The 14068-nt window shown below is 35.7% G+C and overlaps 1 protein-coding gene across 1 annotated transcript; it reads left to right on the forward strand.

Annotated features, from left to right (window-relative positions):
- Positions 1 to 794: 794 nt before the first annotated feature.
- LOC148873272 (uncharacterized) lies at positions 795 to 13152 on the forward strand. Its single transcript, XM_088956388.1, has 5 exons — positions 795 to 1337; positions 4051 to 4148; positions 4254 to 4319; positions 7436 to 8139; positions 12830 to 13152. Exons 1-5 carry the CDS (start codon positions 925 to 927, stop codon positions 12833 to 12835), a joined length of 1287 nt encoding a protein of 428 aa, XP_088812514.1. The 5' UTR covers positions 795 to 924; the 3' UTR covers positions 12836 to 13152.
- Positions 13153 to 14068: the final 916 nt, after the last annotated feature.

The raw sequence follows: 14068 nt of genomic DNA on the forward strand, positions 1-14068 counted from the left end.
TACTGAGAAAAAAGGTAGTTTGGGTTAGGGGTGAGCAAGAAAAATCGAAAAAGCCGAATCGAATCGACAAGACTTAACCAAAAATTCCAGTTAACCAAAACTATTGGTTTGGTATTTTGGAAAAACCAAAGTTACTAATTTGGTTTTGGTTTATCAATATAAAAAACAGGTGGTTAACCAAACTAACTAATATACATAGTTATATTTTATATATACTTATGTATTATATATATTTTCACATCTATATATTATCTATATGTTATAAATGAATATATATATATATATATGTATTATATATTATAAATGAGTATTATGTATTATATATTTATAATATATAATATATTAAATATCATTTATAAAATAATATTTTATATGTATATCTAAGTCTTTCTATAATATAATATAATATTTTATATTTATTATATATAACATTATGAAAATTGAAGAATAAAAAAATAGATGAACCAAATTGATGATTAGTCGAACCGATTGATCGATTAACTCACCGGCTTTGATTTGAATACCCTATTTTGGGTATTCAAATAACGGAAAAGTACGGACACGCCAAATGCAGATTTTTGAATTCTACTGCAAATCTAAAAACATTCAAAATATCAAAAACCCGGCACATATCCAACTGCGCTTTGGGCTTAAAAGCCTGAACCGTCATTCTCCCTTTAAATAACTCCCAAGTTCTAACAATGGACGGTAATCTTTTTCGAATTAATTGACGGAACGCTAACGGAGGTGTCTTTGTCTCACAGCTAAAATCCAGAGGGTATTTGTCAGAAATTATTGCTGTGGTCTTTGTAATTTACACAAAAATTTGTCACGCTGCTTACAAAACATCTTCTTAAACCCCTCGTTTGGTTTGGAAAACCCTAGACACTTCCTTCTCTCGTCGTGGTCGTCCAGCCATCAGCAATGGCTCTATCGTCCCTCCGTCTTCGTCGATCATTATCCCTCTCATCGTCTCTTTTCAGGCACCATCGCTTCTTCTCTGCAACATCTTCTGCTTCTTCTTCCTTTTCTGTTTTACATCGTCCAATTTCCTCGGCATCCCTAATTACAAATGTTCTTCAAAACCCTAGCCCTCGGTTCCTTTCAAATCCTTTCCGGATTCAATCTCTTTCGTTCCACTCGTCGCCCTCATTGACCTATTCATCGTCGTCAAGGTCACGCAATGATGATGAAAAGATATCGCCAGACACGATTCTGTTCGAGGGTTGCGATTACAATCATTGGCTCATCACCATGGAGTTCCCCAAAGATCCCAAACCCACTCCTGAGGAGATGGTCGAGACCTATGTTCAAACCCTAGCAAAAGTTGTTGGGAGGTATGGTTCTCCCTCTCTGGTTTTGGTTCCTGGTGGTCTGAACTCTGAACCGAGTATCTAGTTGCTACGTATATCTTTTATGCCACGGTACATTGTGTTTCCTTTTTCTGTTGTTGTCAGAGAATCGCTCTCTACTTATTGATCGATAAAAAAAGAGAATTGTTCTCTACTTATTGATCGATAAAAAAAGAAAATTGCTCTCTACTTATTGATCGATAAAAAAAGAAAATCGCTCTCTACTATGAGACAATTATATACTCGTTATTGCTATAAAATTTTACATGTCATTTCTTCTTGATTAAACCATACTATTTGAGGTGGTCTTGGCCTGACCTCTTACTAAGTGAACTTCCTCCCATGCCAGTTACGTTTTCTTATTGGCTTTGGTCCATGCTACATGAGCATAGTTTTCAAGGCATCTAAGCGATTCTCTGCGACACGGGGGCGCCTAGTCACTTAGTGGCCTTGGCGATAAAAATTTTATAATATAAAAAACTAACTTTTGGCTAGTTTCCTATTTTTATATACCCATTCGGCATGCATATTAATCGAAAGAATAACAATTTCTCTTTATTAAGAACATTAAATTTTCTCTAAAAATGTGGCAAATCATCACACCTAAAAGATAAAAAACCTTTTACTTATATTAGTTTCATTATTCTCAAAAATAATACTACTATAATAAGTATTTAAAAGAGCAATTTCATATCAATTAGCAGCTAAAGAATGTTACTAACTTCATATCGTAAATATTCAAGATGGAAAGTAAAATAGAAAAAACAAGGTGTTTCTGTTTTATTTAATTAGTGAGAGAATATAAAAAAAGAATCTCTTTATAATTCTATTATTTTTTTCCTCTTTCTTTTTTTTTCTTTCTTTTTTCTCTCCTCAAACAAAACTCTTTGAATCTCTTTATCTCTCTCTCTCTCTCTCTCTCTCTCTCTATATATATATATATATATATATATATATATGATAAAATGTATTAATACATTGTTGCCTAGCTAGAAGGGTGCCTAGTTGCTAAATGTCAAGGAATTGGGTGAGGAACCCAACCAAGGGCGCCTAGTTGCCTAGGTGGGCACCCAGGTGATGCCTTGGCAACTATGTACATGAATTCATTGATTGAAGGGAGGAATATGTGCTCACTACTTTCTGGCTCTTTTTCACACCATTGAAAAATGAGCTGATATTATAAATGTTATCATCCAGAAATAGCCTTGTGGTAATTGATCGTAAACCATATGAAGCAATTAAATTTCTACAGGAATGAAAACTTCCATTATTTTTCTTATTTCATGTCAGCTACATACTTCTTTCAGTCCAGTTCATTTACAGAACTGGATATGTGCATTTTCATCTTCCTAATAGGAATATCCATTATTTTTTGGCAGATGGATGTGATTTTTTTTTTGATAATACAAGAAAAAATTCATTAAAAGGAAAAAGGGAAGCTGCAATACAACCACATACTCGAAACAGAAAAACAACACAAGAACCCCAAAAAGAGAAATTACTTAAAGAAACTCAAACATCTCTCACAAACTCTCCACTCCTTTCTCCTACCAATTTCAGAAAAGCAACGCAAGAACCCCCAAAAAGAGACAATACTTAAAGAAACTCAAACATCTCCCACAAAATCTCCCCTCCTTTCTCCTACCAATTTCAGAGTCCAGACCCCTTACCCTCCTTACAAGTTACAACCTGAATTACTCCTCCCCAACAAAATCTTGTTCTTGCCCTTCTCCCTTGTTCCGTGTCTCACCCCCTTCCCTGGTAGTAATTTTTGTAAGACTCTCCTTTTTTCTTCTCAAACTCTTCAAAAGCTCTTCTGACAAAGGCCTCCCCACCCACAAAAAACAAACCCAATGACTTGCCTACCTCCACCTCCCTATCAACCAAGTTATCAAGATCCACATTTCTAAGTACTGCATATTGCATGCCATAATAATGTGATTAAGTGGTTTTGATCTGTTTTACTAAATCACTATATATACTTCTGTATCAAAGTTTCATCTGTAGTTCACATACCCAACTTAAGATGAATCCTTTTGTTGCGTCCGAGTTCCAACCTGTCCTTCAATTTTCTTAATATGCCCATTGGCTCTAGCTAGAAGACAGAATGAAGTGACCTAGGTGATGGATATGGTTTTTTTTGATAATAGACTAATAGAGATTGGATATGGTTGTGCAATCTATTTAATTTCTTGTATCACCATTGGGGAAGTGACCCATTAGTTCAGTTGTCTAGGATGTTAGGTGCATTTTCCTAAACTGGATGTATATGTAACATGGTTACTGTTTCTCAACTAATGATCTATATTCACTCATTCTTTTAAAGAGTTCATAGAAGTACATGGTCACTAGTTTGTCAGTTTTTGGTTTGGATGATGATCTCCTTTATTGGTGGACATTCCAATGGGTCTGAATTCTGACACTGATCAATAAGCTTCAATTTGTTGTATTACTGTTCCAAGGGTACCTTACGTTTATAAAGGTTTCTTTTTTTATTGTGGTTATATAAGATTTCCTAGTCGCCAATCAATTGGTTGATTGTTGGTGTGGCAAGATTTACATCTTTGTTACATTTTGTCTATGATATTTACTTGTTGGATATTTTCGAAGGAATATTTGTTTGTGAGCAAGAACATATTTGGAGTTGTAAATTGGGAGAGAAGTAGGCCAATTTAGTGATGCTTTTCTATGGGTGTAGTGTGGAAGAGGCAAAGAAAAGAATGTATGCCTGTAGCACAACAACCTATACTGGCTTCCAGGCTGTGATGACTGAGGAAATGTCAGAGAAGTTTCGGGGTAAGCTTTTCCGGTAATGAGTTTATCTGGACAGCACACAATTGGCTTTTCTAATATATCTTTTTTCTATATTTTTTGTTTCTTTAATTTTAATTTCTTAATCAGGTTTGCCTGGTGTTGTTTTTATTTTGCCCGATTCCTACATTGATCCGGTGAACAAGGAGTATGGAGGTATTGTTCCTCATGATATCCCTTCTTCCCTATCTGAAAAGCTGAAATGGATTTGCTTTCTAAAATTTAACCTGAATATTATTTTGATTCTAGCATGGTTTTGCAACAGTGGTTCTTTGTTAAATAGCCAACAGATAATGCATCACAATTTAGGTAATTGATATTGTTGTCCCTCGTGTAGGTACATACCTGAATACCTCATTCATCTGGGTGCCTAGGAGTATTAACATGCTGTCTAACTCTTTGGCAAGAGCAAGGGGTTGGGGTTGTCTATAAGGCTCTGTTTGGTTTGTGGGATGGGGATGAGAAAAAGGGAATATTCCAAAAAATATTCCCTTTTCTCTTGTTTGTTTTAAGGGAAGTAGAGGGATGGGATGAGAAAAATGTGGGATGATAGATCCCAAAATCGTGGAGCTAGGGTCGCACCAGAACAGTGCGACCCCGGTGGAAAAACTGAGAAACCATTGTTACTTCCCCTTCTCCGTTCGAACCCAAAAGCAGAGCAGCGACGACGACATTCCCTCTCAATCACATCCTTCTCCCCCTCGCCTCTCTTCTCTTTCTTATTCCGTGTTTTGTTTTTTGTAGCACTGTTCATCGTCTTCTTGACAATGAACACAGGAAATACCAGCAGCGGTGACTAGTGCACCCCACAGCGGTGGTGACCAGAGCACTGTTCACCGTCTTCGCAACACTGTTACATCTTCGCTTTCCGCCGACCAACTATTGTTTGTCTTCCTCTTGGTGAAACAAAGCACCCCATAGTGGCGGTGACCAAAGCATTGCTCATTGTCTTCGCAACACTACTACATCTTCGCTTTCCGCCAATGAACTACTATCCATCTTCCTCTTGGTGAAATAGAGCACCCCACAACGGCTATTCGTCTCCAATCATCCCCTATTATAGAGGAAGTGCGAAGGGGGGACCACTGCACAATGGTCGATTAAGCACCGACAAAGGAGAGGGGACTATCGGTGCCGGAGGACATCTTCGGAGCTTCAGTCATGGAGTTCTCCAACTCTCCCTCCATCTTCCTCCTCTCTTCTCCCTCGTAACAGTGTTTTCCTATTATTTTCCCATATATAAAACCAAACAATGGAAAGGTAAATTTTTACACTTTCCCATCCCATCCCACCCCATCCCACCCAAATCTTCCTACAAACCAAACGAGAGCCTAAAGGGTTGCTCCATTCTAGGCTGTAATATGTAATGTAGAAATTGTTTTGCTTTTCCTTTTTCTATGTGAATTGCAAGGTTTAAAGTATCGGAAATGGAATGTGTATTGAAGAGGCAATTTTAAGAGATGTATCGAGATACACTTTGGATACGCATAGATAAAAGAAAATTAAGATACACATGGATACACAAAAACTCATAAATCTTAAAGAAACTATAATAATAATAAATATGAGTTTTATATGACTATAAACAAGTTATTTAAACATAAAAAACCATATTTCAATGATTTATATATTGGAAACTATTGAAAAAATGATGGAAGATATAAAATACATACATACCATAGTTTTTTAAAGAATCAATATAATTTGTATTAATATTTATCGTTGTTTAGAAAATAGGAATGGATTGACCAGTTGGACCGGTTGAACCATGACTTAGAGAGATTTTGGCCGGTTCAGTCATGCTCCCAAAATCGGATTGGGTAAAAAAATGTTCAAAACTACCAACCCAGCTAATCAAACTAGAAAGTTGATGAACCAGTCTAGAAAACCACTTGGTGCTTTGAATTTTTTAGCACATTAATGCAGACTCTAAAGGCCATAACTTTTCACTCAAATGTCCAATTGGAGTAATTGTGTAACTTTTCAAGATAGGCGTCTTATAAAAAATTGAAACTAAAATAAAAAAATATATGTTATAGAAGAATATAATTACATGTTTTGAATATATTATAATAATCTAAAAAGTGCGTTTAATTAAAATTTATAATACATATTATAATGCCAAGCATTGAGGGTATGGTGTGGTGGCAAGCTTGTAGTTGTTGAAAACAAATGACTAGGGTTCGAATACCTTTGGTCGCCTATTTGTGATTTTTATACGCAAATTTAGTGGCATGCCAAATTCAAATTCAAATTCAAATCTGAAATTGCCTTAAATGTACTATTTAATTCGCCTTTAATGGCATGCAATTAAATGTGATAATTAAGAGTCATATAATTTAAATTTGGAGAGAAGGGAATTAAATTTGATATTTAAAAGGTGTCAAAATTAAATAAGAAAGAGAGCTCTTTTAAATTGATATGGGCCCGTATCGGACTGATACGAACGAAAATAAATGAAACATACAAATTCTGTATGTTCCATGTATTGGATGCTCAATGGCATGTACAGAGTCATTACCTACTTGAGAGGGCTTATGCTTGAGTGAGGGGGTGTATCATGGCGTAATTGGATTAAAAATTAATTGATAAAAAATGGATTAAAAAAGTATTTTTTATGTTAGTGGGATTGATCAGCCTTTGGCTGTTTGTTATAACTTCTTTATAATGGAGAGTAGTAAATGATGCATCTTTTTACATTAATTCAATGAAATTTTAACTTGTCTATGATAAAAGGAGCCATTTGCCAATGGTGGTGGTCCCTTTTGCCTAGGGTCTTGGGAGGGGTAGATTGGATTTGGACCATACATTTGGCATTCTTTTTTTTGCATGGAGTTCCTTCTCTCAGGCTTGAACCCATATTTGTCATGCTTGTCTGCCCAAGGTTTTACCATTGCACCAAGAAATGGCCACTTGAGTACTCAAAGACATGTTCTTAGCAAAAAGTATTAATACATGCCACATGAATAATGAATAGAATCAATAGATGATTTTACCTCATTTTGACCTTACATAATGATGGGATAATTTTACCATTTTATCTGGAGATTCTCTTTGTATTTTTTGGATTGGAATACTTATGGGAGATTTTGCACTATTTGCCAAAGTTGGATACTTTCTGACCTTGGTGGGATCATAAAGCATTGGGTCTTGGCACTCTGGATACTTGATGTATTCACATGTCTAAACATATTTGTTTATGCATATTCTATTTCTGGTATTTCATTGTTTCATTTGTATTTACAATTTATTTTCCTTTCTGCAACATTCAGGAGACAAATACATTAATGGGACAATCATCCCAAGGCCTCCCCCTGTTCAATATGGAAGGTCACAAGGAAGATATGGTGACCGAAATCGAAATTATGACAGGCCAAGATATGACAGACAAAGAGGCTCGATGCCAACCCAACAAGGAAACCCACCATATGATCGCCAAGGATCAATGCAGGGAGATGGAAGGAATTATGGACCCCAGCAGAACTATGCACCCCAACAAAACTATCCACCCCAACAAAACTATCAACCTCAACAAAATTATCCATCACAACAGAACTATGCACCACAACAAAACTATGGTTCAACTGGACAGGGAGAAAGAAGAGATTTTAGGCCAACAGGCAACATGGATTATGCTCCTGGAGGACAAGACAATTATCAGAGAGAGAGAAGAGATGCAATGCCTTCGTATCAGAGGGATTACAACCAAGGGGCGCAAGGAAACCATTATTCTCAAGAACGTAGGGACTTTCCACAAGGAGACCGAAGGGACTATGCATCTCCTGAACATGGGGACTTTAATAGGAACTTTGGACCTCAGAGTGGTGGGAATTATGGACAAGGAGCAGGTTCTGGATATGGTCAGAGTTACCCTGGGCATGAAGAACCTCAAAAATTTTCACAAGTGGAGAGGAGGGATGATATGCAAGCGGATCAAAGAAACCATGCACCTCAGGGACAATTTGGAGTGAACCAGGTATTGTTGTTATCCTTATAATTGTTGCAAAGTCCTCAGCCACTTTTGAAGGTCAGCAAACATGCCCACAGACAATAGATTCATCATGATGCCACTTTACCCTTTTTGTACATTCTCTTAAGGGCATATATTCTGTTGAACAATGAATCAATAAATTTGCCAAAGATTTCTTACACATTTTAATATAAGATGAAGAATGCTAGTGACATGGGCCTTTCATCACAATGGGACCTAGTTTTGTTCTCTTGATTTGAAGGCCCAGGGTTCTAAAATTGTTTATTCAGAAAAGGACCTAGCATAAGTTCATTCATAGAGACTCTTAGGCTGTGATTGAGTAAATGGAATTTTGGGATGGCAATGAGACCTAGTTTTGTTCTTTCGATTTGAAGGCCCATGATTCTAAAATTGTTTATTTAAAAAAGGACCTAGCGTATCTTCATCCATAGAGACTCTTGGGCTGTGATTGAGTAAATGGAATTCGTGGGTGTCAATGGCATTTATTGGAACTGCTTCCTCAAATTTCTAGATTCAACCTTTTCTTGCCCACTTCTTTGCTGGCACAGAATTCAGAAACTAGCAGAAATTTAATCCTTGAAATTCTTTTTGAATTGAAGCCCAAGAGGCAGCAATGGCCTATGTATGGATTCTATAGTTGCTAAGGTGTCGAGCTGATTCATCATTGAAGGTGATTTGAGAACTGTTGTGGAATGGTTGAAGAAGGGGGATGGGGTGAGTTGGCACCTAGGAAGTGAATTCAGGCTGTCAGAAGACATGACGATCCAAGTTAAATGGGTTAGAAGAACTGCCAACAGTCTGGCAGATGGGTTAGTGAAACAAGGGGTACAGAGACTTTCCTTGTATTGGGCTCAATTGTAATTCTTGTGTTGGGTCAGCTTTACTGAAGCTGAGTTTTTCTTTTTTCCAGTCTCTTGTTGAAATTCTATTTTCTATTATTAATGAAATCATTTATGTGTTGCTGATAAAAAAAAGGTGTCTAGCTGATTCTGGGCAACTATGGGGCGACTAGTTGTCTAGGTGGATGGTACCTAGGTCCCTAGGATTAAGAATTTGGTAACCACAAATTAAATTTTGGTTAATTCTCTAGTTTTATATATAAATCAGCATGCATATTAATTGATAAAATTATTAATTCTCTTTATTAAGAAGATTAAACTTACTCTCAAAACATGGCATCATCTTATCTAAAAGTCAATGGTATTTTAAAATATTAATTTCAATATTTTCAAAAAAGCTAAATGGAGCAACTTTATAGCAAATTAGCAACTAGAGAAAGCTATAGTTTTTATCTAGGAAAAGAGCTAAATTTTTATATGATAAAAATTATAGAGCAAGTATACTGATAAAAAAATTATAGAGCAAGTAAAATAGAAAAAGAACAAGGGCAAAGCCAAAAAGATGGAAAAACAAAAGAAAAAGAAAATTGTTGACTTTTCTTTTCCTTTTCTTTCTTCTCTAAATCCTCGGATATATTTAAGTTTTAATAGTAAAATTTTAAAGCAATGTAACAAAAAAAAATTAAAGCAAAGTATAAATGATATACACAGTATAGAATAGAATGTTTTAATATACATATTGTTGAATAATAGTATTATCATAAAGTGCCTGATTTTTGTCACATAGGCAGGCACCTTATTGCTTGGACAGGTGTCTTGTTGCTACAAGTCATGGTGTTCAGAGGTGCCCAACCAAAGTTGTGCTTAGTTGTCAAGATGATGCCTTGACACCTATGATAGAATCCTTTCACAAAAAGTGTTAAGGGTAGAGGAATTCCAAAATTTTATTTCCTTCACCCTCACTTCTTGCAGGTTCAAATTCTTGGGGATATCAATCACTGCTTTAGTAAGGGTAGGATTAAAAAAGATTTTGATTATTCTTTTTGGGTGGGCAGGATTTTGCAATAAAGTTGGTCAGTTTAGAGAGATGGAATTTGAAGAGGCAGAATGAGTGGGTGGGGATTTTAATAGGAATGATGAATATGATCATCTAGAAGAAAGAAGAGATGGGTTCAGAGTTTAAGGAAACAAGGATAGTATTGGGTTTACCGGTATTGAGTTTATGAATGGGAGAGAGGAAGAATGAAGAGCTTGGATAGGGGTTAATGAAGCATTTTCAAAACGGTGGAAGTGGAAATGAGATTAGGTATTTTGATGATTTTTTTTTTGGGGGTATTGAACTAATTGTCTTTTATGAGATTGTGACTGTTGGTTGGTATACTATCTTTTAATCTTGATTCGGTGTTTTTGTTTTTCATATGGTGTGCTTTGCCAAGAGAATGCAGTCAAGTAAGGAAATGTTCCATCTTGGAGGGTGTTGTAACCCATTTTCTCGGAAATTTATTTCTAAATCAAAGTTATCCACTATTTAATTGGTGGAAAAAGGTTTGAGCACTTAAATCTAGGGATGGACACAGAGGGGTTATATTATAAATGACAGAAATGAATGTGCTGCCCATAAAGTAACTTAATTGTGTAACTTGTTTGATATCACAATTGTAATACAAAATTTATGAGACTAACTAGTTATTGTCTTATTAAGTGGGATGGTAACTAAGTTTTATTTCTTATTCCCAAAAAGTAAACCTATACATAAATACATAATTTACGAGGATAATTTAATTATAGTTCTATTCCATGGGATTAGAGAAGATGATATTATTCGAGAGAGTGATTTATCTAGAGTGGACGCAAGGTTCAAAGTATTGGAAACACAAGGTGTAAGACAATTTCAAGAGGCGTATTGGGATATGCTTTGGATACACATGGATACGGACTGAAAATCAAGATAGACATAAATATGCTAGAAAATCAAGATGGACATAAATATGCTTTGGATACACATGGATACGGACTGAAAATCAAGATACAATACTTACAAGTTTTATATGATTGTAACAAGTTATTTATTAACATGTAGACATTTAGAGATGCTCATTTGAATTAAAATTTTGGTCTACTGTTGAGATGACAGTGATTTCTCTATGGATATGGACTGAAAATCAAGATAGACATAAATATGCTAGAAAACTCAAATAAATCCTAAAAAAATTGCACAAATTACAATACTTACAAGTTTTATATGATTGTAACAACTTATTTATTAACATGTAGACATTTAGAGATGCTCATTTGAATTAAAATTTTGGTCTACTGTTGAGATGACAGTGATTTCTATATGATTTGTTATCTTTAATGATGTTTAAATTTTTCCAATTGGTATCTTTGTTTTGGAGTGTCACCTCATCACACCCATTTTATCAAAAAAAAGCTTGTCTTTTCTATTGTAGTGAATTTTCATTTCATTTACTATAAAAAATGGGGATGAGCAACACCATTTTCAAGAAATGCAACCAATTGCATTATCTTACATGTTCAAGGTAATTAGATAATTTTTTTTTTCCAAATCTTTACAGGTGCTACTACTTGTTTTAACGATCCAATAGAAGGTTGAATTATGAATGTACTTTTTCTGTTGGTGTTGGTTGGCATGAACTGATATTATTGATGTGATGTAGGCCTTACCGTTCTTGCTTCATTTTTTCACAAGCTATGCAATGACAAAGGCTTCTTTCGTTGGCCTTGTTGACATTGACAATGTGTTTAATCAATAGGAAAAACAAGAAAAAGGAACAAGGGAAGGAATTATTATACTGGATATAACTCATCCTCTAATCCATTCATATATTCTTCTTACATACACAAATGTGTTAGTATATTTATATTTATTTCTCTTTTGAAGAATGTAGCAAAGTAACCAAAGCACCATAATGGTAATAAGAAAATTTTATAAAACAGTTATAAGGTGAGCAATGTTGTATGGGGTAGAGTGATGGACAGCCAAGAAACATGGCAAATAAAAGTTAATTCAACAGAAATGTGAATGTTGAAATGGATGAGTTGGAAAGCTAAGAACGAACATATTCATAGGAACATAAGAGTAGCCCCGTAAGGTGATAAGAAGAGAAATAAAGTTGAGATGGTTTGGCCGTAAGGTGATAAGTGAGAAGTGATCTTTTGTAGGTTGAAGGGTCAAGAAGAGCTAGGGGATGAGAAAAGTAGTAATGGGTTGAAGCATTGTTTTAGAACCCAGTCTGGAGGCTGAACTAATTCCCTACTGGGACAGTGGGTAAGTCAATCAACCATGCATGTAAACATGTCAACTTGTAGTCATTTATATAAAGAAGTTTCAAGAAAATAATTACAAAAACCCACTAACCTGTTGAATGGGTGAAGGCGGCTAAATGAATCAACCATCTAGGTTGATGGGTCATTGACCTAAACCAGGATTGACCAAGTCCTTGGTCCAACCATCTGGGTCAACTATAGGTTGAAAACGCCGGGTTGATGTATATAGGCTTCCCATTTAGAAAATTGGGTACATAGGTCCCACTCTAGTTCTAGAGATGTGTTTCCTAATTAAAATTAGAAAGTTGCTTTGTAACCTCTAATCACAAATTAAATCTAATTTAGTTTCCCAAAATGAAAAATCAAGCAAAAGGCTTCCAAGAGGTTGAATTGGTATGGAAGATATTCTTTTAGGTGAAGTGTATTTGCTCGATTACAAATCATACCTAAGTTAGGTCTTATCTTTGGTCGCACCTTATATGTCTGAGAAGCCTTTTTATTTAACATTTCAGAATGTTCTTCTAAGACCTCTACTTTCTATTGTTTAGTTTTGATGCAGGTGCGTTATTGAGAGCACTTGGTGCTCGTTTTGATGCATTTGAAGGACTGGAATACACAAACAATGATGGCGATAAGGATAAAAAGGACTGGAATACAAGCGTTTGGTTGGTACAGTCAAGTCATGCATGGGTTATGTGCCGTATCATGTTGTAATTAGTGTGTACTGAGGTACTGGCTGACCTCTTGCACTCCAAGATCCAAAATATTTGAAATTTCATCTTTTGTTAAATTTCTCATTTTTTTCCAGTTTATTATATTATATATGGGGATGGTATATAATTAACGCGTTGCCTTAACCTATTTATCTCCATTATCGACTTGGAATTTGCATAGGTCTGCTTGTGGGCTTCAGTTTTACCATGATAGTGATAATATTCCAGAACAGCTCTTATATGAGATGCATGGGCGGAGGCCAAATGGTCTTCTGGCAATTTGCATTTACATAATGTTGGTAAAGTTTGGAATGAAAACTTGTAAAGCAAAAGTTCTGCCGTGTTACAAGTTTTTTACTCCATTCTCTACTTTTTCTAAGTATTTATTATTTTTCGAGCCTACTCGTGAGTCGTGAAAGTCATGACCTGTACTTGCTAAATTGTCAGCTCCTTTATTTTCTTCTCCCCAAATGTGTGTTGGCTTTTTATATTTTCAATGCTTTTTAGTATTTCTGATCTGCTAGACTATTTGTTCGATCCCTCTGCGGTTGAACTAGACCAATCCAATTCTCACTCATATCCTTGCCATCTTCTCATAATGCGGAGGCAACTAGTTTGCCGACGCAGTAATGTACAATGAGATCAGGAGGAATTGCTCTCGTCACTGTTACTATCAGCCCATCTTTTAATAGTACTAGTTTTATAGACGATGAATCTTTTGACATTTCCTCCACCACAACCACCATTACCTCCTGAGACAGACTCAGACTCATCATGGGACTTGTTCGGCCCTACTGATGAGAAATAGGGGGGCCATGGCCCTCCTAGCTCCGCCCATCCAACCAAACCGAGAAACCGACCAATCTAAGTGATAAAGATGCCAATCGGTTGGACAAATTATGTATAACCATATCAAACTGACCCATGTACAACCCTAGATTTGACCTCGTGCCTCCTAAATGGAGGTGGTGCCATCAACTATCTCTAATTATCTGGTGATCGATAATTGTAATTTACTTGTATGAAACTTGGACACTTGGGCAATATAGTCAAGGTTCAAGGTTTGTATCAGGC

Source organism: Nelumbo lutea, chromosome 1 (genome assembly GCF_056320005.1).
Source record: "Nelumbo lutea isolate HS-2025 chromosome 1, American lotus-T2T, whole genome shotgun sequence".
Lineage (NCBI taxonomy): Eukaryota > Viridiplantae > Streptophyta > Magnoliopsida > Proteales > Nelumbonaceae > Nelumbo > Nelumbo lutea.

Excerpts from the sequence above, each read along its gene's own strand:
- LOC148873272 (XM_088956388.1), top strand. The coding sequence starts at position 925 with ATGGCTCTATCGTCCCTCCGTCTTCGTCGATCATTATCCCTCTCATCG. Across the intron at positions 4,149-4,253 it reads AATGTCAGAGAAGTTTCGGG|GTTTGCCTGGTGTTGTTTTT; the intron begins GTAAGCTTTTCC and ends TTTCTTAATCAG. Across the intron at positions 4,320-7,435 it reads GGTGAACAAGGAGTATGGAG|GAGACAAATACATTAATGGG; the intron begins GTATTGTTCCTC and ends TGCAACATTCAG.